The 23,817-nt window shown below is 52.0% G+C and overlaps 4 protein-coding genes across 4 annotated transcripts; 1 reads left to right on the forward strand and 3 right to left on the reverse strand.

Annotated features, from left to right (window-relative positions):
* Positions 1-1,565: 1,565 nt before the first annotated feature.
* On the reverse strand, positions 1,566-3,194 carry BDP81DRAFT_306123 (uncharacterized protein; the record flags this gene model as incomplete). The annotated part of the gene is made up of 2 exons (XM_060583241.1): positions 1,566-2,869; positions 2,948-3,194. 2 exons carry the CDS (start codon positions 3,192-3,194, stop codon positions 1,566-1,568), a joined length of 1,551 nt encoding a protein of 516 aa, XP_060451837.1.
* A 5,042-nt stretch (positions 3,195-8,236) lies between these two features.
* Positions 8,237-9,178, forward strand: BDP81DRAFT_10212 (uncharacterized protein). Its single transcript, XM_060581379.1, has one exon. The coding sequence runs from the start codon at positions 8,347-8,349 to the stop codon at positions 8,908-8,910; it is 564 nt and encodes a 187-aa protein (XP_060451838.1). The 5' UTR covers positions 8,237-8,346; the 3' UTR covers positions 8,911-9,178.
* Positions 9,179-16,438: 7,260 nt separating this feature from the next.
* Positions 16,439-18,144, reverse strand: BDP81DRAFT_456634 (uncharacterized protein; the record flags this gene model as incomplete). Its single annotated transcript, XM_060593197.1, has 5 exons — positions 16,439-17,080; positions 17,122-17,177; positions 17,285-17,626; positions 17,674-17,834; positions 17,873-18,144. 5 exons carry the CDS (start codon positions 18,142-18,144, stop codon positions 16,439-16,441), a joined length of 1,473 nt encoding a protein of 490 aa, XP_060451839.1.
* A 3,974-nt stretch (positions 18,145-22,118) lies between these two features.
* BDP81DRAFT_413491 (uncharacterized protein) lies at positions 22,119-23,734 on the reverse strand. Its single transcript, XM_060589290.1, has 5 exons — positions 23,076-23,734; positions 22,779-23,015; positions 22,493-22,719; positions 22,226-22,432; positions 22,119-22,175 (listed from the first exon to the last, which is right to left on the reverse strand). The coding sequence occupies exons 1-4, from the start codon at positions 23,290-23,292 to the stop codon at positions 22,304-22,306; spliced, it is 810 nt and encodes a 269-aa protein (XP_060451840.1). The 5' UTR covers positions 23,293-23,734; the 3' UTR covers positions 22,119-22,175; positions 22,226-22,303.
* Between the last annotated feature and the right edge of the window lie 83 nt (positions 23,735-23,817).

Raw genomic sequence — 23,817 nt, forward strand, 5'->3', positions numbered from 1 at the left:
AGTCTCGAAGACCCCACACGGCGTCCAAGGATCGTCGGCATCGCGTAGCCAGCGCCGAAGGGAGTACCCATTGCGGGCCGGACCCGTGCCCGAGATCGCGGATGCGGCTGCGGCTGAGCGTGCTTCGGCCCGCTTGCCGACCACAGTCGCCGCCGTTGGCTTGGTCGCCGAGAGTCTGGGGACTTTGGCCATGGTGTAAATGTTATCGAGCTTGATAAAAGCTGCGACCCTGTTCAGCATGTGTTTCCTCCAAACAGAGCTTTTCCAAACCTCATCGTCCACCTCTTCCTCCCTCCCTCCCTCCCTACTTTTCTTTCTCATTCTCCCCTCGAAAACAAGCAAACAAAGGACAGGGTCCGGGCCGCTGGATAACATACGAGTAACCATAAGGTGGTTGCCGGGGTGCGCCTCGGCTCGCAGCGTTGATATCAAGGGCGAAATGAGTTGGCAAGCAATGCTTGCCTGGAGAAAGCTTGGGTATAGCCCATAAGAATGAGCAATAGTCTCGATAAACCGTGAAAGTAGCCGTCGAGGCCCAGGTTGAACAATCTGTCAATGTCAAGTCTGTCATCTAGGAATCACGTTCGTCCAAGCAATGCGCTTTAAGTATAAGCACAAAGTACCTTGGTTCATCCATGGACATAGGCGCCCGCACTCTCATTTCCAACCTCATGCCGCTTCCCGAAGAGGTGCCATGGGCAGCTCAATTTTGATACCATACGATTCGAACCGGCGTTATGTGTGAACGACAAACGACTTCTGTCAGGTTGCACGGCTTCCAAATAGTTTGCCAAATAGTTTGACGTGCGCTGCAGCTTCCCACCGGGCCAGAGTTGACAGGACCGAACCGAACTCTCATGTGGCAGTGGAAAGCGACGGCCGAAAAAAGTGTTTGCTTTGCACCGAAGTCGACCACCCATCATCCATGCCAAGTGCAGAGCAAAAGTTCCGGATGATTTGATGTCGAGGTGGAATGCACAATGAGCGGGAACCCGTCCCGGATGCTGCTGCTGCTGCTGCTGCTGCTGCTGCTGCTGCGAGGTGATAACTTTGCAGTTCGCTAGAACCAGAACCAGCACCAGTGATGGATGGTCGCAGGTCGAGTACCTTGTGTGTATTTGTTGCCAATATGCAAGGCGCTGTATGTCTCTCAGCGCAGCGCGCTACTCCTCATCAGTCAATAGTCGAAGAGTGGAGGGCACGGGAGGGGAGGTGGACGCCAGGGTTGCAGTGCAATGAGCTTGATTTGATTCTATCCATCGCATTTTGATATTCGCCATCAGCCGTAATGGAACACCTCTTTCGTGAGCGACGCCTTCCTCCTCTTTTTGGCCTCCCTTTGCCAATTCGTATTCCCATCCGATACCTGGTCCGTTCCGTTTTCGCCCGAATCCGTGGCCTAAAGAAATCTTGAATCGAATTTTTTCGAGTCTGGTCCCCCACAAGGTGATTACCATTATATACTATATTGTTTCGCCAGCGGGCATCGCTAGCTGCAATACATGTGACATGTTACAAAGGAAAATGACTTTTATCTGTTTCGCAAGAAAAATGAAAGTGTTCATTCATGGCCCTACAGGGGCATTGTAATATTGTACAGGCACCAGCGGCCAATCTGTTGTCATTGGCGTGGGTTGTGGTGCATTCTCGTCGACGACTGTGCTGGAGAAACTCTCCCAGTCCTCAAATGTGACCATATTTTCAGGCATAAATTGGAAATTCATCGGTTGATTTTCTTGTGGCGGCGGCGGAAGCTCTCTGTCAAGTGATGCTCGACGCAGAGGTTCCGTGTGCGCGCGCGGCTGTTGAGGGTGGAACAAAGGCTGCGGCATCATTGACTGAGCCCTCATTTGTTCCATGTACGGCGAGGGTGATGAATCCTGTGACGCCAGAACTGGAGGTTGAGGTGATTGTGTCGGAAGAGTTTGGGAAGGTATCGAAGGAGGAAGAAGAGGCTGAGGGGGGTATTGTTGAGGGAGAGCAGCAGGAGGTGCGTAGCATTGAGAATACTGCATTGGCGGCGAGGCCGGAACAGGAAGGTAGACGAGATCCGCCAGCTTGTAGGCAATCAGGACAATAGACTCGGCCTCAGAGCTGGACCCAGAGAAGAATTCGAGCAAATCTTGAAGTTGGCCTGGGCTCTCGTTCTCCATGAAACCCTGCGCTCGACCAGTCTGGGTAGGATTCCAGCTGAAGTTAGGCTGACGTCCCTGGAACTCGTTGGCCTTGGACATGAGCACATCTTTCCAAGCCTCGTGGATCAGAGGCTGATGCAAGAGGCCGTAGATAACTCTTGAGTGCATCCAATCCGACTTCGTCTTTCCTGATTCGAAGTGTCTGGCGACGTGCTCGACATGACGTTCTCTCGAAGGGTGCAGGGCCGAGCAAAAGCCGCAAGCCCAGTACTTTCTCCTCTTCAGATACTTGACAACCTTTTCGGAGTGCGGGCAAGACTTGCAGCCGTGCGAAGCCTTGTGGTGCTGGTTGAAGGTGTTGGCTCCCCAGAAGCTCCTGTTGCAGCCAGGCTCGGGGCAAGGGTACTTCTTCCAACGCTCATGGAACTCCTCCTCGTGACGCTTCCAGTCGTACTTGCGCTTAAATCTCGTTTCGCATGAGGTACACCAGTAAAAGTTGAAGCGTCCGGGACCCCATCCTGTCTGAGCGCTTGCTACCTGGGGCACGCCTCCGGGAGCTGCGGGCGCGCACTGCTGGGTGGAAGGGGTCTGCGAAGCTTGGGAGTAATGTGTCGAGACGGTGGCATTGGAGGCAGCGGAGCCCATGGACCAGATACTCGCATGGCCGGAAGAGCCCGAGCTCGTCGATGATACGGAGATGCGTGGCTTATGACCTATTTGGCCATGGCATATCGCTGAAGGAACAAGAGGGAAGTTAGCAGGGGTGTCCTGTCTCCCACAAAGGTCAGATTTGGGGGAATGATGGAACAAACCTCGTGTAGAAGCATCCTCCATCGCGACATCCTGTGGGGCATGCTGTTGGTGTTGCTGCTGCTGTTGTTGGTGCTGAAGCTGAAGCTGCATCTGTTGTTGCTGTTGCTGTTGCTGAGCCGCCTTGTCGCCAGCTTCCCACATCTGCAATAGTGCTTCACGGGAAACTCCAGAGCTCTTCAGAGCCTCGAGGGTACGTCTAGCATCCGCCAGCACGTCGGCTGCGGCATCCTGCATGGGGTGATCCATCTCGACGGCGTTCCGCTCTCCACCCTCGCTCGATGTAGTCGAATTGGGAGCTTCGCCGGCGTTCTCGGGTTGGCGCTCTTCAGTGCTGTAGTTCAACGGAGCAAGCCTTTCCAAGGCGATTCGTCGCGAAAGTAAGGGCGAACGTATACGATGGAGGTTTATCTCGACGTCGGTAATTATGGTGGTCGTAGTAGACTATGGTGTAGAGAAGTTGTTGGCGTAGTAAGTGGTTGATTGGCGTACAGGTAAGAGCGAGAGACTGGCGGAAGCTAATCAGATGAGGTGCAGGGCAAGCCTGGGTTAATGATGCGAGAAGCAAAATGAATAAAAAAAAGAACAAGATCGAGAGAAGGAGGTTGGTCGAAAGTTGGTGAGGTGTCTCTCGGAGATATAATAATAGGAAACGAGTGTGGATGTGGATTAAAAGGGTGTTGTGGTTGGCGTGTGATGAGGTCGGAAAGGTGAATTGAGGTGAGGTGAGAGGTAGGTGCGGGAGGTGCGAGGTTAAAGATCAGATCCCGGACGGGAAAAGAAGTTGGTGTTGGAGTTCGGACGCTTTGGTGGGAAGCGAGAGGAGGCGGAGGAGCCAGGAAGGAGGGGAGGCGTGTGCTTTGGGATCCCAGAGAGAGCCCACACTGCCTGCACAGAGCCAGCGCCAGAGAGGAGCAAGAGCAAGAATCAGAGCCAAGGCCCAAAAGCCAGCACGGAAGCTTGGGCAAGTTAGTCAGGGACCTAGCGCGGAGAGATAGAGCGAGAGGGAAGAGCTAAGGGGTCGGGTACCTTGGAGGAGAAGAAGACGAAGAAGAAGAAGAAGGAGGAGGCGTGAGATTGGAGAAGTGTGAGGCGTGCGGAGAGTGAACAACGAGGTTGCTGCTAGGAAGGAGGCGCGAGGAAAAGCGGGAGGGAAGGGGAGGGGAGGAAGGGAGGAACGATGAGATGGAAACAGAGGGAGGGAAACGAGTTTGAAAATAAAAATAAAATAAAATAAAATAAAAAAGCAGGTGCTAGGGTCGCGGGAGTTTGAGTAGGAGGGATGGAGGGAAGGTACTGTACGGAGTACTTGGTGTACAGCAGTCGGAATGATCCCTGCTCGTACGTTGCGTGTTGATTCTGGTGCGCTTCTTGCTCTTCTCTTGCTGCCCTGCTCTACCTATCTGTACAGTCACTACTCACCACACCCTCCCCTGCTTCCCACTGATGATGCCTGACCTCACCTTACGAATACATCTCCCAAGCTGAGTGTATCCTATGTAATGTTCCAGGACCAGTACAAGTTGACGATTGGAGCGAGATCTGGTTCATCCATCTACCTTATCTTGTTCGATGGTAGTCAGCTGGGTTGGGCTTTGGGCGGCCCTGGTATCCATACGTACCTAGTATACGCCTATAAACTACTAAAGACGAGCACGATTGGTGGGACTGAAGACCGCAAGAGAGAGGCAGATGCAGAGGCAGATGCAGAAGCAGAAAGAGGCGCCGAGCGAGGTGGAGTGGGCTACATGCCATGTTTTCGAGCCAGGTTGTGTACGTGCGTTTTGCGTGTGCGCTTCCAATGTCTGTGAAGTGCGAAGCCGCTCTCGGCATATGCAGGCATACACACCAGACAATGGAAAGGCAGTCTGACCTCTGAAGTCACTATTGCAGTATTTCGATGCTTGGATACCCCAATGGCACTTGTCAATCCCATCCGATGTTTGAGCCCCAGAAAGCCCAGTCGAGGATGCGGCACAGAGATGATGACAGCAAGCAATACGGAGTAGAAGACGCAGAGAAAAGAACAGAGATTTTCCTGGCCCCCGTTGGTTTCCTGCCCCCGGTGCGCGTCCCTTTTTCGCATCCTCATACGGGGGGTCCATGGTGCTCTGTATCCGTACGAAGTATCGTTGTGCAGAGGGTACTCCGAGATAATACTCCGTAATAAAAATGGTACAGAGACGCCGACCAGTCCGTTCGTAGAGTACTTTGTGAATTACCCGCTGACTGTGCCCGCTGGCAGCTCCAACGGGCATGTTTCACTCCCTTCTGGACGATGGGCTGGCTTTGGAACGCGAGGCCCGTAGGGCGTTGAATCAGGTAAAGTGCTGTGATGCTCCGTCTGTGCAGGTCTTGAAAGTAGAGGGGGGGGCGTAGAAACAAGGGGAGGAACTAAGGGGGTACATATCGTGACTGAATTGTAGCGTAAGAGGACCTGAGCTGCGAGCATGGAGCAGGGTCGATCCCGCCATGAAACGAACCTCTAGGCTCTCAGCGCGTCATCGTTTGCCGACTACAGACCAACATCTTGTCACCAACGACATGCTCGGCTCGTACTTTACACCATCATCGTGAAATAGACAGTGAGTGTCGCGCGTTTGATGCGCCTATTGAGACGACGGATTCTCTCACTTCATCTGGATACGCTCGGTTCAGTCCATTCTCATGCTAGCCTTTTTTTTTGTCTTGGGGTGGAGGGGAGGGGCAGGGGTGTGAACGAAAAAGCGGCAGGTTGTTGGCTTATCAAGGGACGAACGTCTGTTTGTCGAAAGAGGATCAATCAAGAGACCAGACGGGAATAGTAGGGACGAACATCAGAAACCAAGAATGGTCCGAACGGTTGGAGAGACACTTCAGCCTCGCTGGGATCAGGGGACTAAATCCATCTCATCCCGTCCCCTTCGCAATTCAGAATTCAGGCACATCCGTGCCATAGGAAGGTGGTAGGCAATTGGGCGATGAAAGCTCTATCCGTCAGCTATGGGGGCGAAAGAGCAGAAATACGCCACTAGAACCAAGGAAAAAGAAGGGAAAAAGATGTGAACGGGGTGGAGGGAGCTGAGCAGGGGGTGTGAGTGATGATGTGATGCAATGGGACGGGACCTACGAAGAGTTGGGCCGTGGGTGCCAGATGGAATGGAATGCAAGGAATAGGGACGGGAACGGGAGCGAAAGAAAAGGCGACGAAGAAGAGAAACAATGGACAATAGGAGAGAGAGCCGAGGGATCTACGAAGTACCTGGCCCCAAGAGACGGACTGGGATCATGGCCGACAAGGTGAAAGAAAGGAACGGGGATACGGAGAAATGGGGGGGTAAGATGATCATAAAAAATTAATCAAGTCGGCACGTCAAAGCTCGAGCCAATCTCACCTTGGAACCTTGGGTCCAAGTCACCTTAGTACGTGCTTAGGTAAGGAACCTACCAATAGGTAGAGTACTTTGGGGATGTCACTCAACTTGAGGAAGGTTCGGTCCCAAGATTCAATGGTTGTCAAGTTTGAGGTCGTCACATGATGACAACTCAAATCACAAACGTGAGTCGTGACTGCGTGGGGTTGATATCTCAGCTTGTTGATTTGACGGCAACTTGTAACAGATTGTGACTGCCAATGGGCACTGTTGTTACCTCAATGAGAAGCAATCATTGAATGCAAGCAACGGATCCAGGTCCAATTCCGCTGCCCGCTAGCAATAAAACGGCAAGGCACGTACGGGTATCCATCCGTACCTTACCTTGCTCCGTACGCGCAAATATCCCGTCAAGCTGCTGCTGCTTTCCAGCCTCCAACCGCTAGAGGCACGCGCTAGGAAGCAAGCGAAAGACAAGCGAGAGATGCAATGGAAGAAGAAGCAACGAGCAACGTATGGAAGGCAAGGGTCGGAAGAGCAAGGGGGGATGATGGCAATCAGCAAGTTGCAATTCGCAACTGCCCTCTGTTTTTGCGGTGTCGGAGGTTGGTATTGGCAGCACCTTCGAATGCACTTCCTTCCTCCCGTCGATTTTGGGAACTTGGGAAGTTGACTTACATAAGGAGTCTTAGGTAAGGGAACCTACACCAAGGTAAGTCTCGAAACCCCCCCCTTCTCCCCGCTTTTCCATCGAGGCTAATGCCAAAGAGACATGATGGAGGCATCGTGCACTCCGCGCCAGAGGCCAATAGAGTCTGGGGTCACAATTCTACCGCCATTTTCCTTTGCTTTCCCACGTTTAGTCGGCCGGTGATTTTCATCCATCTCATCCGCAATGAATTTAGGTTGTCCATGGTGGCGCAATGCACGCTGCATCGTCGGGTAACGGGCACCTTCCCAACGGCAAATTACCAGCCCCTCCCCTACTCCTTTTTTTTCTTCTTCTTCTTTTCTAACCTACGGATACGGATATTGTCTATTGCCTAAGGTACCTGATCCAACCCTCAAGTTCTCTTTTGGTCCAGTTTCTCTCAATACTTACCGACCCCGGCCCCCTTCATCGACACTACTCAGCACCGCTGCATCAGTGCCGATGCTGCACAGCTGAACGATGATGGCGCAGCATCAGGCTCATCAGCGCGGGGGCCAGAGAAACGACAGTGTGTGTGCGAGCCTGCGAGTGTCTGGTCTGCCGATGCTTCACAGACAGCCGCGAATAAACTGGCCAAACCAAGAGAATTCACGGGAGCCAACTCGGACGTTGACGATTGCCTCGCCATGATTGGTCAAGTTATCACCTGAAACAAATTCAGGACTGCTCACCGATACGCCACGGGGCGGCCCAGCGTTTCGAAACAAGAGCAGAGAAGGAAACAGAAGCAGGCAATCCCATGGGCCACGGAGGTGCTGGCAGGCTGCGGCAGCTGCTACTGCAGAGTGCAGCACACCGCACCGCACTGAGGTGTACTGTACCGATACCTGTACTGAGCCCAGGTGCCTACCTACTCCGTAGGCAGTCAGTGTGCTCGGTGGCATGGGAATGGATGGGATGGCAGGCCGCATGCCTAGAGTTTGTTTTGTTCCTGGCCCCAGACTCCTACGGACCTACGGATACCCTCGGTGAATAGGGGCCTCTTCTTCCTCTCTCGTGGACGAAGGGGTGTATCTGTTCGGGGTCTTGGGGCCAAGCAGCCAAGCAGCCATGCTCGAAAGAGCTTCTTTTCGCTCGGAGTCGCCTCCCCACGGCCTGGCACTTCCCTTTCTACCATCGCCCACTGCTCAGGCACCCGTCGTCCCGCCCAAGCACATGGCAGGGATCACCCAGTGAGCCTCGGAGACCATGAGATGATGTGCAAGGGGAGCCACAGGAAGCGACAGGGGTCGATGGCAGGGGCCCATTGCCGATTTGAGCCAGCTTTAATAACATGACGGGATAAGGATGGGAAGGATGAGGGGAAACAATTAGCCACAAACTTGGGTCTGATTGGATGATGAGTTTGATTGGACGGGGTGCTGGTCACCATGACTATCGACCCCAAGAGCCAAAAAGACTCCAAACTCCAAAGGGCAAGACACGACACAAACCTACGATTACTTACATACGAATACCTACACAGTATCGGTACGGATACATCAGAGGTTCACGCCCTCACATGCAAGTTGCAACTACCTCTGCTGTGGGGCCATTCACGGCGACAGCTTCCTCAGGGACGTTTCAACACTACTGTGTGCAACCACGAATACGTCAGCCCGTCGTCCATTTGAGACTTGCCCAAGCTAAGGTACGGAGTACGGATACAGAGCACAGAGTCGCCAATCATCAATGTACCTCGCAAAGGATACATGTTTCTTTTCTTTTGGTCAGCGGTCACCGACTCTTGCTGATACGGGACACAAGATCCAATACGATGCGCATTGGCCGACTATCTTTTGCCTCAACAGAGGATAATGTCTCTCGCCGTACCACGCCTTGCAAGTTGCGCCATCCATCTTCTGCTACATTACCACCCCAACGTCCCTTTTTGCTGAGGTACCTGCGTCGCCGTTGCTAGCCCACAGCACCTTCGCCAACGTCTGCCTCATCGTGCTTCTTACATGAATCTCCCAGCGGCACATCAGCTCCCGATCGGAGCTAGCGGCGCGTCTCACATTATCAAGTCGCGCTTGAAAGTTGGCAGAGACGCGGGTGTGGAGAAGACCTTGGTCTTGGTCTAAAAGAGACTAAGGTAGTGGGCACTGGGTGTGAAATGTGAATGTGATTGTCGACGTCGGATGGGGAAGTGGACGCGGACGGGACGGTACCATTCGATTCGTTGCCAGGAACCGGCTCTTCTCATCGGCTCGTCTCGTCTTTTTTTGGACCTTCAACTCCTGTCAGCCATACGTATACCCTCAACGCACTACTCTACTTGGAGCGTCCATCTAGATCCGTAAACCTGGGCTGGGCACGGCCTACGTGATGTGGAATCCAGAATCGAGAATAGAAGACACGAAGAAGACGAGGAGCGAATGCGAGTAAACAGCCACTAGGCCGACCAAGCAAGCCATGCTCGATTACTTAGTTGGATGGCGCGCGCAATCTCCCCCAACACGCCCACGAAGCCAACAGCTCTCGAATTAGCAGCACATCTGTGACAACAAGCACACGTCTCGAGCTACGATTATAATTACAGCAAACTCGTGATGACTGTGACGAGCGTCGAGTTTGAAATCGGGCTATCAACGCTATCAACCGGGCTCCGAGAAAGTCCTTTCCTCTTTAGGCCGCGCACGTACACACAGATACGCGGTAGACATATGCAGACTTTCAGTCTCTGGTTTTCTATCGAAAGCGCCGGTGCCCCACCCCGCGCCGCCCTCATGTGTCATGTCATGCCATCTCACGGCAACCACTCTCGCAAAGGAATCGCTCAAGTCTGCTGGGCGCGCTCGCTGCGTGATCCGACCGCGCTTGCTTGTACGGAGCACCTTGCAGTCGGCCCTCGGAAAGCTGTCTAAGGGCAAGAGGCCCCGTTGCGGACCCTCTGTAACGGATCCATGGATCTCTGTGCCCTTTTGTCGGTTCCTCTCTTCCACTATTTTCTGGGTCCCAGACTAGGTGTGCTGCTGGCTACTCTGAGGCTCGAGGCTGCAGCTGGTCTTTCTCTCTGCCGTCGCCGTCATGTTTCAATTGAATTGGGCTCTTCCCTTTTCGCGCACTGCTTTCTATCTTTTCAGAATGCTATGTTGGGATGATGCCATGCAAAGTGGATGTAATATGCAGGCACCTCGTGTGCCTTGCGTACGCACGTATGTATTGAGTCCTGTCGCCAAAATGGCAGATGACTCGAGTCTCACATGAATGATCAGGGTCCGCACCGGCGTTACCCCCTCGGGCCTTGGGAAGACATCGATTGACGCGATGCACAGACAGCCAGTGGCAACACCATGGTGCAAACATTGGACATCACTCGCCCGCGGCCCCGTATAGCCTTGATGGGGCATTGGGGCTTGCTCAAGGGCGAGGCTCGACCAACAACGTTTGCGCTACCTGATGTCGCTTTTTTGGTTCGTTGCTGACAGTTATTTAGATTGGCAAGGGAAGTCGGATGGTGCCTATCGTGAACCAGTGGAGGTATGCTACGGAGAACAGATAGGAGAGCTCCTCCCCAAGTACTTACTCAAGGTGTTCGTACCTTTTGAGTAGGTAAGTAAGGCAAGGTACGTGGGTGACTTGCAAGCCGGGGACGGCTGCGAATACAAAGTACGAAGTCCATTGTATGTCCAGGTAAGGCGTGGTCCGGGCAAACCGCAATTACCTTAGCTGTCGACATCGCGAGGCTCGGCGACGGGTATACGTCGATGGACCTTATTCGCACCTTACCTTACCGTAGTGTAGGTAAGGTAGGTCATGGATGGGAGAAGCAGGAACGAGGACGGCATGGGCGGAAGGTTGATTGGAAGGTCCCTTGCTTGTTCTTGCTGTACCGGATCCCGTGGGCGGGCGCTCGCCCAGCTGGTCGGATCCGAAGCGCCGCCCCGTTATGCCTGCCTGCCTCCACTGCGCCTGTGCCGTTGCCGTCCAATCCATGTCCAGCCACAGACAGCCTCCAAGGGCAGATACGAAGTACGGATACTTTGCAAGGTACCTTTCTAGACTGACGCAGGAGGAAAAGGTACTTTGTACCTTACGCGTCTCGATGCAGGTGCGATTCGCCTCCACGTCGCTCCGCTGCTTCCCTGATAATATTTCCATCCACACGGGAGCACTACTGCGTACAAGCCCCCGGTTGTCCTCGCCTCTTCAGACGAACCGCTCAACCTCCTGCAGCACATCTCGAACCCCCTCACCCTTTCAGTTGCTCGTCTTCTCTCCTCACCATTGATCCCGGCATGTTTCAAATGCATTTCCCTTTTGGGACGTTTGTTCGTTTTCTTCTCGCCAAACTCGCCATGGACATGCTATTCATCGAACGACGCATGAAAACCAGATGACTGAGCTGATTTCATCCGAATTTTGTGCCCTGGCATAATACTACTTGCTAGTCACTACATCGTGTCAAAACCGCAGAGGTGCACAACGCAAAACGGTGCCAAGTTCCGACGACCGACAAAGCTCCGTCCACGGTACGGATACCTCTATGAAGCCATTTGCCTGACGAACCAACCAGGCCGATTCATTGTCATCCCAGCACTCGCTCGCAAAAGAGCATGGGGGGGCCTTGGGAACAAATGGGGCCGAGCATCAGGGTCCCGCTGCCGAGTGGGCAATATTTAAATGTCTGCTCTTCTCCGACGGGACAAACGCGCCTGTTCCAGCACTCGAGGTCGAGGAACAGATACCAACCTCTCCCAATCGTCCCATCACAAAAGTAAGGCGACTCAGCGAGTTAGGGGTCCGGATAAGCCACACAAGCTTGTTTGCAACTTTACGGATGGATGGATGGATACCTGACAAAGTACCTTCCTTTACGCAGTACGTAGTACTTTACGAGTACGAAGACTGCTTGCCATCGTCGTCCGTGGTCGCTTCATGCTGCTGATATTGCGGGAACGCTATGAAAAACCCCCACAGACGCCATCGTCGTCCACCCTTTCTCGCGCCCTGCTGGATGCGAACCCTATCACCGGGTCGTTTATTACTGATCACTCGTTGTTGACGCGGGTGTCGGGACACTCCACCAACCCCTATTCGGGTTCTATCCGCCGGGCCGCCTTCTTCGACAGACTGGAGCCGCCAGCAATAGCCTTTCGGCGAGACTGGCTCAGCTCCCGCAAGGCCCGGCGCGTCTTGTACGGCGCGCTGGCTTGAGAGATCCAACCGCCTTGGGGACAGTATGGGTATGTATGCGCACAAAAGGCTCCAAATCGCTTGGTGGTTAGCGCCAATGACAAACACGCCCTCCCCCTTGGAAGTTAAACCGAGAAAATACGCATGCAAATTAAAATAAAAAGGGCACGGCCCAGGGCTCGAGGCCACCAACAAGACGAGCCTGGGGGATTCGAATCGCGAGGGAGCCAAGTTCTAACCGCGGCGAGCTCGGCGGTGCACAAAATACCAGAGAAAATCAAAAAGGGGAGGGGACCGACGCGCAGACTTTGAGGGTCCGAGAGCACTCAATCAGAGATCCCATGTTTGATGAGCCTGTGGGCTGGCGGCGCTCACAAACGGTTTAGCTGCAGCTGTTGGTGCCTCGACAAGCTCGTGCCTCTGAAATCCGTCCAACCGCCGTCAGCACATCAAATGATCTTTTGACGATCGTCCCTTGCCGAGACCTTGACTGTTGCGTCGAAGCTGGCTTCTGCAACGTTTGACCTTGATTGTCTACGGCAGTTGATGGATCTAATGGAACCCACGACCGACACGTCTGGCAGTCTGCTTGCTTAATGGCGCCAGAGACCCGGAATGCCTCTGATTAACCCCGGCCTCCGTGGTTCGTCTCTCTCTTTCCAGTGTATCTAATTGACTATGTGACAGTACGGACAGGCCATCATGTACAGCGCCCGGCGCCATACATCACATTGCCGTGATATTATCCATCCGTTTTCATCCACTACGTCGCTCCGAGCCGGACGAAGAGCCGATTAAGCCTCTCCCAAGTTTCCCCATCCTCCGTGCTACCCTCGTGCGTTTTTCTGCTCCGTCACTGTCGATGACTCCCGTCACTCTCTGGCGGTCTCGCACGCGCTCATCCACATACGATGAACTATCTGCATACTACCACGACGCGAATCTCTCCCCACCACAGACGTCTGTTTCTCTCAGACTAACACCGTCGTCTTCTGTCATCAAGTCGGCCGGACTTTTTCTCATATCCGAAGAAAAAGAACGGTGGCTTGCCACATCAGCACCAACCAACACGCTTCCTCTTTGGCTTGCAACTAGCACAAGCAGTATGTACCAGCTCCCGCAGCGGCAACGCCCTCAAAGTTCCAACCCGGAGGCTTGGCTCCTCTGGCGACTTCTTTGAGAAAACGCAGCCCTTGAATTGGCTTAGTCCAGAGTCAATGCCAGTGCGTATGTTTCAACAACGGGACGGGCTGCTCAAACACGAGGCTACGAGCAAGACCGACGCCTCTCTGCTCACTCTGCGGCCCGTGTATGCCCGTTTGAGGAAATTGGCCCTGCAGCTAATCCCGAGGGCGTGGCCGTCAGCTCCGAACGGGGATTGGCACACCGGCATGCAAGCAACACGCCCGAACCCGGCTCGGCTTCGCTCGATTCGGACACCTCGCGACGCCTCATGAAGTCTGCGAGTCACACAACCCGCCAACGCCGTCCAAACCTGACCTCTTTCCGCACATTGACCAACCATGGCCTTTGCCTGTCTGTTAGGCTTGAAAGCCCACTCGACGCCTCTGGCGGGCTGCTCGAGAAGGTGCGTTGGACACGCACTACTTACACTTGTATCCAACGACAACGACAACCACAACCACACCCGCAACCACAACACACAGGCGTGACAGGCACAACGCCGACTCCTCGTTGAAAACCGCCATATCGGCCGCCGGTTATTTGATAACTGTCTAAGCAACGCATTACCCCATCTTGATTGTGGCACAGAAAGACAATGGCTTGGACAATGGCTTGATGGAAGACGCCTCCAGCTATGCGCTCCTATCAATCCGTCCATCCAAGTTCTCGTCTTCGGCTCGCGGCGGGGAAACTCCTGTTTCTCGTCTAGATCGTGCGGGTTTCCTTTTCCGAGGCTGAGCTATCCATCGAGTCCCGGCCACCGAGCGCAACGGAGCTTAGACGGACTGCCTATGCTCTAAGCTCACGGTCCACGGTCCATGGCCTCTGCCATCCCATCATGATCCCAGAAACCGAGTTTCCCTCGAGCTAAGACGCGAACAGATGCCCTATTTCAGGAACGCGCATGTTTAAGGCCCGTTGTCTGCAGAGGTTTCATCAACGCGTCGAGACCAGTCGACGCCATCGTGACTTGACAACGTGGCGAGGTCAATTCGACGACTCCATCGCGACACACAGCCCACTTGATCGCCTTAGTCTCCGAGATCTGCGGCAAGGGCCATTCCCCGCAGACTCTTCTCAAGGACGCATCTCGAACGCTCATGCCTACGACGCCGCGTTACGGGTTCCGCACAGCTTCCGCGACATCTCTAGGTTTCGACGGCCTCTGCCATCGCGTTGAGGTTCTTGCCAGGGCAGAGGCCGCCCTCTTGATTCCTGGGCCGCATTGACGCAACCTTGGTGGTTGACAGACACACGGGCATGAGAGCTTCATTTCCGAAGAAGACGCCTTCTTCCCAAATCAGGTTGATGAAACACTGGGAAACTGTCATTCAGCTCCAGAGGGACAGTCCCGACTCCCGCCAAGGCCAAGGGACCAGCTGAGATCGTATGCGAGGAATCGCGCTTCCCTCCGAGACCATCGGCCGTTCAGTATGTTCAGCAACTCTATTTACAGCCTTGAAGGGTTACGATGTGCCGATTAGCCGCCGAACGTTCGACCCTCTATCGACGCGACGTGATCTAGGCTCTAGGCCCATCTCAGCGAACACAAGCGAGGCATCAAGAGTCTTTCGTATGCGGTCTTGTTATCTTGTTCTCTTTCACTCGCTGAAATTCGCATGTCCTGAATGGGGTCACGATTTTCCGATACTGCAGCCTGGAAAGGGGCCCGAGTGAATGCTGCTCGTGTTGTGGGCCAGAGGGAGTCATGTGCTTTGGGCAGTCCGGAGACTCCAAGATGATCCCCCCTCCCTCACCCTCAAAGGAGGAACAGAACGACAACGAATCAATGTTATGGAGCCTCAGGGGTAACGATCGCCCGTGCTTTGCTGATCTCTTTCCAGGCTCGGGTATTCCCTCACTCGATCAATCGCAGACCGCGAAAACTGTAGATGCGGATTGCCCGGTGGCAAAAAGCAAGCATCAAAACAGATCAGCAAGTGCTTCTGCATCTCTTCTTTCCCCAGGGTTTCTGCCTAGTTTCTAGTCGGAGTGGTCGGGTCTAGTGTCTCCTCGCACGAATGGAATGGGAGCATGGCAACGGCGATCTACTCGTCTACAAGGCTCGTTCCCGCCCACAGATCTGACTTGTCGGGCTTGGCTCGAGCCCTTTTGGCAGCTCTGACACCACGCGGCTCGCATGTTGATGTTCAGAATGTGACCCTTTCATCAATTGATGAGTTTCGGTTCTGGTTACTTTTGCCACGTAAACCTTGCCTAGCATCACTTTGCGAAACATCCCACGATATGTCAAGAGTCAACTTTCGGAGCATGACGTCAAGAAGGTGAATAGCCTGGGAAGCGTTCCCGGCGGTCCACTTCTACGGATAGAGGCGGAGACTCCTCTCTCCCCTTGAGCTTTGATCGAATTTTTCAGAAGTCGATCCCCCAAAAAGTTTCGAGTCGGAGTCCATGGGCCCGTGAATGTGATCGGGGATCTGATGTAGATCATGATGCGTTTTTCGCCGAAAGCTGAAGTCGCATCACATGTGTGCTTTTTGCCCAAACCCTAATCCGAATCTTTCCAGCACAACTGTAGATCGAAATTGAGGATTGTGGTACCTGTATCACATGATTATCGCTGATCTGGGGTAGATCCCGGCCTTGGCGGTTGCGAGGGTCGAATACGCTGTTTGTGCAAAACTGTTGGAGGGTGGTGATGGAGCATGAAGTCGGATTGTGTAGTCAGAACAGATGGTATTTTTAATTGAAGATTGTATCAATCTCAAATCTTGTAGATCGTAGACTCGGAGTCGACTTATGGCATGCGTGAACGGCTGGCTTGATGATTGGATGAGGTTGAACACTGACAGGTTGGGGAGTTTCCATGATCCTTGCGAGCAGTGCTGCTCAATCAGTTCTCAGGTAATCTCGCTAGTATTGAAGTATTGGATATGCCCAGAGAAATTCCTGGTCTCATGGAACGATCTGTGGATGAATCGCAGAGTTGATGAGAGATTCGATATCGTCAGGGAAGATAGCCTTTGATAACTGTTGTGATGATTAAAAGGTACTTACTTGAGGTTGGGTCTGGGTGATATGACAGGATAATATCCACTATGACGACCTCTAGCTACTAACTAATGCCCATAGACTATGTATTTGTTTTGTCGGCCATGTTTCTACTAACTCTCAACAGTGGCTACACCCTCTAAAGCCTTTTGGTTAATCCGAATCTGCTGCAACGAGACGGGCCGAATGACCTGGCTTGAAAGCCCCAAGTGCTGTATTGCATCTCCGTGGGATCTGATAATAGCTCCATACAGCCGTTCTACAACCACATCGAGTCTCGAAATATCATACTGCTTCGTCACAACTTGCCAGGCCTGAATTACAGCTGGTTCCATGGCCAAGTCCAACGTGCCTCTCCAAGTGAGGACAGCTTCCCCTTCGTTGCGGAACACCTGATACCTGAAAAGCGCAGCCAACCCCTTTCGCCCGTTCCAGATATCCATGGTTTCTAATCGGGGCATCTTCTCGGCCGCTGCCGCCGCTGCCAGGAGCAGGGCTCCGATCCCGGTTGAGTCGACTTTATCGGGCGTGAGTATCTTTGCAGTGAGAGTCAGCGATTTGAGGTTCGGCCACGCCCACTCGGATCGGATCTCGAAGAAGTGGCTCGTGTCTGTGATGTAGGATGCTGCAAGGTGCTCAAGTTTGAGGCTGGCGAGCGCAATCATCTGGCCGACAGCTCGGACGGGCTCGCGAAAGGCGTGAGTTCCCGCAAGGAACCCGCCGTAGTTTCCGTAAGGACGCATGTTGGCTGGGTACTGTTGGCTGGGTACTGTTGGTTAAAGTTCTCAAAGGCTACGAGTTTCCTTAGGCTTTTGTTGGAACGTTGGATTGACTCGAAGAGATGCTTATATTCTAGAAGACAGGAAAATGCGGGATCTGTTTCAGTAATTGTGTACTTGCAGAGAGGGCAACAACTCGAATTATCCAGTCAGCCCGGGGGGTCGTGCAGCAATACTCACCTCTATCTGTAGGGTCCTGCGTCCAATCCTCCCATTCCCTCCACGGTTCGTAGTGGAGTTCCTGGAGTCTTGGGAACTGGGCAAACATGTGTGCCAGCGATACCGGTTTCCATCTCCGGCGGTTCTGTTGACGAAGAAGTAAACTCGTCACAGCTGGAACTGACGGAAGTTGATCCCACCAGTCGAGTTCTCCTTGATCACTATCATGCGGTCCCTGTTCCATGATGAGATGGAACAGTTTCCTGAGGGCCCACGGAGGCGAGGCGAGGTGCCTAGAGCCGTTTAACCAGCCATGTTTAGGGTCGTGATACTTGCGACTTGCCTTCTCGATAGCATGACCAACTGGCATGTTCGGGGGGGTATCGGGCAGGAAGGTTAGATATGGGAACCAATGTCCGAGTCGCTGGTTGAGTATAGACTAATATCGAGTGTCAAATCGCCGTGAGGTTCCCATTCGCCGAGAACCGAGAAAAGGTCCTGGAACGACGCGGTGATGGGACATTTATCTGTGCCGCTGATCTCACATCCCTCTGTGAACTCATCTGAAGTACTCGCTCCAGGGGGGGGGCGCACGCGGTGCAATCGTACTCGTCGAGTTCTAAGCAGAACCAGATGTAGCCGACGAGACCCCGAGTTCTCTGGATCATAGCACGAAAACTAGCAAGGCGTGACGGCGTCAGTCTAATCCAGGCAAAGTTGTGTCGCTCGATGTCCGTTTGCATTTCTCGAGATACCGTGGCCAAGGGAGCAAGCGGACATCCGTCTTGTATCAGGTATTGTGTGATGAGAAGTCGGATTTTCCTGGGAAGGCCGTCCCATCTTGGATCCCATTGCTTCTTGCTGTGTGATGTTGAAGACATGGTGTGACAGACCGAGCGGTTGGGGTTGCTCCGGTTATGGAGCGATGTAGGTCGGAAATTTTTGGATGAGAACAGATACGATAGTTGTGGGATGGAAGCGGATTCCCATCTCGTTCAGGAAGTACTTGGCTACCTAGAGCCATCGACATATCATTACTGTTGAAGTTTTCTCACCTTGGGACCATTGAGGTTGACTGTGAACCTGGATGAAGAGATTCAAGACCCTGAGATCTTGACGTTCATCTCACGGTGTATACTAGCAATTGTTCCGCGAGGCTAGCACGAGTTCGTTACAAATATACACTGATTCGGCAGCACTGTGGTGATGATTCCCAATCAATAAGCCATACCGTATAGTCTTCTGATGGGAGTTTTGAGGGCGGTGCTGATGGTAGCGATGGTGGCATTATGTGCCTCAGACCAGCCCGTAAGCTCGGGCATGGCGAGGTAGTATAGTTCAGGCCATCCAAGGGTGTTACCGTAAAGGTACGCCACTCCGATGGTGTCGCTAGGATTACATACCCGCAACGCAGGGCGTCAGAGTGGTCTACATAGCCTCGGTGTCGTCTCTGCGTCGACTGGGTTTTCTCCAAGTAAGTCGTGGCTCCTTTTCATTAAGGCACGCTCTTGTGCCGCCGTCTTGCTATCGATCTCACGGAAGTCGGTACTCTTGTGAAATGGGTGGGCGTTCTAGGCGTTCTGCTCGCGCTCCGGATCTGAGTCCCGCCATGCCCAAAGTATTCGGCGATGTATACCCCACGGAGGTTGAGGCCCGAGAAGGACAGAAGCGGAAGCGGCAGCAGCAACAATAGCGGTGACTGTAGTAGTAATGGGAGTGTTATTAACGATGGTAACAGTTATATTTAATGTTACTTTATTAAAGATAAGTTCCCAAACCTCCCAATACTCTATTGAGGATAAAGGGAGTGCCGGTATTTTCTAGATTACAGTGTTCACGTTTTCTCTATAACTTATTTTTAAAACTTGTGTTTTACAATTCAAGTTTGAGTAAACGCATTGAAGAGTTGGACGAGTCATAGTTACTTATATATACCATTCTACACCATATTACCACCACGACACGCTCTATCTAGCCTCTTGGGGCAAAAATAACAATATCATCAAAAATGAGAACATACAACACGAGGTATTCGCTGGTCGTCACCGACCCAACTACTAATCCGGCCCTCACCTCACAAGGCTTATCTATGGGCACTCGGTATCGTAAAGTTGGTGTAGGTTTCCATCACTGGGTAACGAAGGATAGCCCAGAGTACGGAACAAGGACTATGCGTTCCTAAACGGTCAGGTACCGTTTTGGCCTGAGCAGCTCCGTTACTCGACGGTTAGTACTAATCGAAGACTTAAATACCCTAAGCGAAGCATACCACCACTATCACTACCCAGCCCGCCTATAACCTGCTTCTAACTTTTAAGAAGTAACTTTCGAACTCTCTAATGAGGGTGAGACTATATACCCTAACATACCTGGGCTCCTAGGTAATAAGATCATAAAGATGGTTCTTTACGGACCATTAAAGATACTGATATAGGTATAGAAGCTTAGAAAAAACTGAAAGATTGTTACGAGCTGGACAAACCAACTGTGGCACAAAGCAAAATCTTCGATAATGATGACTCCGGCATCACTGTCCCTTGTTCTGCATTATATAGCTACGCGCCCACAGTGACAAGTTGCGGCGGGCGTAACAGTCCGGCCGGCTGACTGATGAACCACGTTAATGTTACGGCCAGCTAGTCGTAGGGGTAGTTTGCAGAAGTTGAGGCTGCGGAACTGGTAACAGTAATCGTAGTCGGGGATAGCTTCAGGGAAGCTATGTCTGTCAATCGTAAGGGTAGGTAAGGCTTCGATGATCAATCGTAGTCTTGTCAAGGTAGTAGCTGAAAGCGGATGTTAATCCTGATACGAAGTTAATTGCTGAAGAAGCTATGGGAAGTCTGTCCTAGAGTCCGGCTCAAGTCCATCCTTATATACAAGTCCTGATTCTGAACATGTCCTTTGTGCTGGACAGTGTCCTTGTTTGGATATGTTGGATAGCTCATATCCTGGTTATCCAAGGATCGCTTGGATAACTCATATCCAACATATCCTTATCCTTATCCTTATCCTTATCTCTTATCATCACGTGACTTGTACCATAGTTCTTCCGTTCCGTGAGAGGGTGCCTAGTGTTCCTTGTCCTCTGCATACATGGTGCGCTGTAGCCGCCGCGAACCTGCGGGGCAGAGCCTGCGGGGCAGACCTTGTTCTTGGTCATGCATGTTGGGTCGTAACAGTTAATCTCTTTATTAATAATAATTATTATTTTTATTATTATAACTAACTTATAGCTTTATATAAGAGGAAATATAAAAATGAGTCTATGATAAGGCTAAATTTCTATATAGGAGTTTTAGAGGTATGTATAATTTTTATAATATTATGTTTCATAATAGAACCCTTATCAAAGCTCATTTGAAAAGGCTTCTATATTTTAATCTTATATCTGATTTTTAATAAATAGTTAAAAATCGACCTTTAAGATGTGATAAGGGTGTTACGACCCAACATGCACGACCAAGAACAGGGCCTGCCCCGCAGGCTTACGACGGTTACGATACGCCATACATGCACAGGACAAGGGGACACAAGGCACCCTCTCACGGAACGGAAGAACTATGGTACAAGTCACGTGATGATAAGATAAGGATCATTTGGGATCAATATGATCCAACACGACTTGGGGGCTAAACGATCATTCTGGATCAGAATGACCCAAGACGACCCAAGGGACAAGGGACATGTTCAGGATCAGGACTTGTATATAAGGATGGACTTGAGCTGGACTCTAGGACAGACTTCCATAGCTCTTCAGCAATTAACTTCGTATCAGGATTAACATCCGCTTTCAGCTACTACCTTGACAAGACTACGATTGATCACCGAAGCCTTACCTACCCTTACGATTGACAGACATAGTTTCCTTGAAACTATTCCACGACTACGATTACCGTTACCAGTTCCGCAGCCTCAACTTCTGCAAACTACCCCTACGACTAGCTGGCCGTAACAAAGGGAGTGGCCCACTCGCTTGTGTGGCTCACTCGCTTGTGAACTACGTTAGTTTTTCCGTTCTTAAGTGAGTCTCTGCTGTTCCCGTGATCGTGTAGTACAAGTATCTTGTTATAGCCGCCTAACGCCTAAGTGGGTCGGTCAACTGTTATCCTTGCATACGGGTCGTAACACTAAGCTATAGTTCAGGCTCTATCCTCAGTAGGCACAGGCTCTGTTGACAAGACGTAGCTCGAGAGGCTACGCTGCATGATTTCGGACAGACTATCCCATCGAGTGCCAATTGGCAACAGGTACATGCCCTTGAGGGGAACTGACCACTCAGGAGACAGCCAAGACTTCTTCTAGCCAACCAAAAAGCCTAGATTATGGATACTTCTGTTGTCTATATACTCTGACTATGAAAGAGGTACCAGCAATCATCCGAGTTACAAAGCGCTACTCCACACTGCAGGCACCCTGACCTCGTCTTTTTTCTGTGGGATCGTGAGTGTTGTTGAACAGGGCCTCGTACTGCGGCTTCATTGGTCCACTGTACCCACGATTCAACCAGCCTCAAAGGCACATACTGCTGAAAAAGCTCTAAAGGGGTAGTAGATAGACCCCGTACTGTTGCGGCGCGGTAGGGCACGTCGAGGGGGTTGAATTGGCCCGTTGTGCCCCTTTCTAGCGGAGGCGATTCGTGTGGGCGTACAGTTGCGTTATCACACCTCTCGGGCCTACATTGAGCTGTACAGGCGCTATCAAGGTCTTCGGGAAGTACTGCGACGGTGATATGTGAAAGCGCTGACGAATCAGACGCATCAGAGTCGCTTGAGGACATCGCGACAGTTGCCCATCTGTAGAAATGTTAGTTGTGGTGGTGAACGCAGCTGGGAAAATATAGGGGTTGATGACGTACCGTCATGTATTCCCGCGGTGAGGGGGCAAAAGTGGGTCAAAACTGGGCATAATGTACCTGTTGCCAATTGGCACTCGATGGGATAGGTTTTGACAATGTAGGCTTACATAACCGGAGCCTAGCCTTATAGGGCTAGGCTCGCTGGGACGGAGCAGGGTATGTCCACGCAGGGCCGTGACAGTCTTTTAACTTCTCCCCTCGCTTGATGTGTCCCAACGTTTCTTTAACATCTTCTTAAGTAAACTCCGACACTTTGACCGATCAAACCGATCCTCGGCGGGCCAACCACATTCCCTATAGATATCCTGAGCTTCCTAAATCCATAAGATCAGCAAAAAAGCCCCTAATAACCACCAGCCGACTGAAAAACTTACATGAACCCAGTGGCGGTGTTCCTCTCCAAAGTCCTCCAGCCGCCAGATTTTCCAGTCTCCCCCGGGCATGTGCGTCGGTATCGGAATCATCTCGAGTAAGATCAGGCTCTCTCTGAGTTCTTTGAAGTACTCTGCAGCCGGCCGTGGCTTAGCCGTCCGCCAGGGCTCGTCCTCGGGTATCTCTTCGTCCGGCACGTGTGTGTACGCATCATGAGGAGTGACCTCGCCTATAGTCAGCACATTCAATCAGCCTCAGATAGCTCTCACAAGGCCACATCATTATTACCGGTGCGGGTGTCGAGCAGCCACCACATAGCTAAGCCCCCGTCCGCCTGCCCTGAAAGGGCGACGATTCCCTCTTGAATCTTCTCGCCTTCGAACGGCCAGAGCTCAAGCACAAGTGGCTGCTTGGTCCTGAATTCGCCTTCGGGTTCTGAGAAGAGATACGAGTCTTTGAGGTAGCTGATGCTCTGCGTGGATGGGTAGACCGGCTTCTCGCTCTCCACATATGGCAAGTGGCGTACTTTTTTCGACGACTCCATCAGTTTCGATCAGGAATAAAGAGAGATCGAGATATACTCACAAAGGTCAACTACCCTCTCATTGAACCCGAGGATCCGGAACTTCTCAAGGGGAAGTTCGTCATCGCTCCATCCGTTCTTAGGGGGGCTCTTTATGCACTCGGGTCTGAACGAGACCATTCGTGAAAGCAGCTCGAAATACTGCTTGATACTTTCGATGATGACATTACGGTCGTAAAGAGGACCAGATGGAACCGAAATGGGCGTGTGTGTCGACATTGGGGCGATTTATGACTGCGGTTGTCGTGAAAGTGGAACCTGCAAGGTAAGTGTGAGTTGGGGAGACTAGGGGTGCTTAAATACTTTATTTATGTGGGTACCCCACAGCAAGACACCAGTCTAGTGGTCACATCTGGTCGCTCCCCTACTTCTGTCTCTGAGCTGCACAGGCACAGAGATTCGTGGGTGTTGTTTTGCTTTTGTTGTAGGCAGATTGTTTCCTAGGGTCTGGCATATTTATCTACGTAGTCGACGTTTTGGATTCTCATTGTCCCATAGTGATCTGTTGTGATGAATATATTATTCGGAAACTGCTACTACGTACGGTGGAGTTCGGCGCAGCCAGCCTCTTCCATACTTCACGAACCACAGCTAGTTTTTAATGCGGCCATGTCTGAGGAACAGAACTGTGATATCGCTTGTATCTAAGGTTGAAGAACAGACGGAAATTTACAAATTTTTGGCAACCTTTAAAGTCATTCAGCTCCCTCGACGAGAACCAAGCTGGTCCTTGACATTCATCTC

Source organism: Colletotrichum phormii (assembly GCF_030913505.1).
Source record: "Colletotrichum phormii strain CBS 102054 chromosome Unknown BDP81scaffold_1, whole genome shotgun sequence".
NCBI classification, from domain to species: domain Eukaryota; kingdom Fungi; phylum Ascomycota; class Sordariomycetes; order Glomerellales; family Glomerellaceae; genus Colletotrichum; species Colletotrichum phormii.

What these genes read in the sequence shown, in the direction of transcription:
- BDP81DRAFT_10212 (XM_060581379.1), top strand. Translation starts at nt 8,347, where the DNA reads ATGATGAGTTTGATTGGACGGGGTGCTGGTCACCATGACTATCGACCC.
- BDP81DRAFT_413491 (XM_060589290.1), bottom strand. Translation starts at nt 23,292, where the DNA reads ATGTCGACACACACGCCCATTTCGGTTCCATCTGGTCCTCTTTACGAC. An exon ending in TGAGAGGGTAGTTGACCTTT is followed by an intron (nt 23,016 to 23,075) that starts GTGAGTATATCT and finishes CGTCGAAAAAAG; the next exon opens with TACGCCACTTGCCATATGTG. An exon ending in GCTGCTCGACACCCGCACCG is followed by an intron (nt 22,720 to 22,778) that starts GTAATAATGATG and finishes TGCTGACTATAG; the next exon opens with GCGAGGTCACTCCTCATGAT.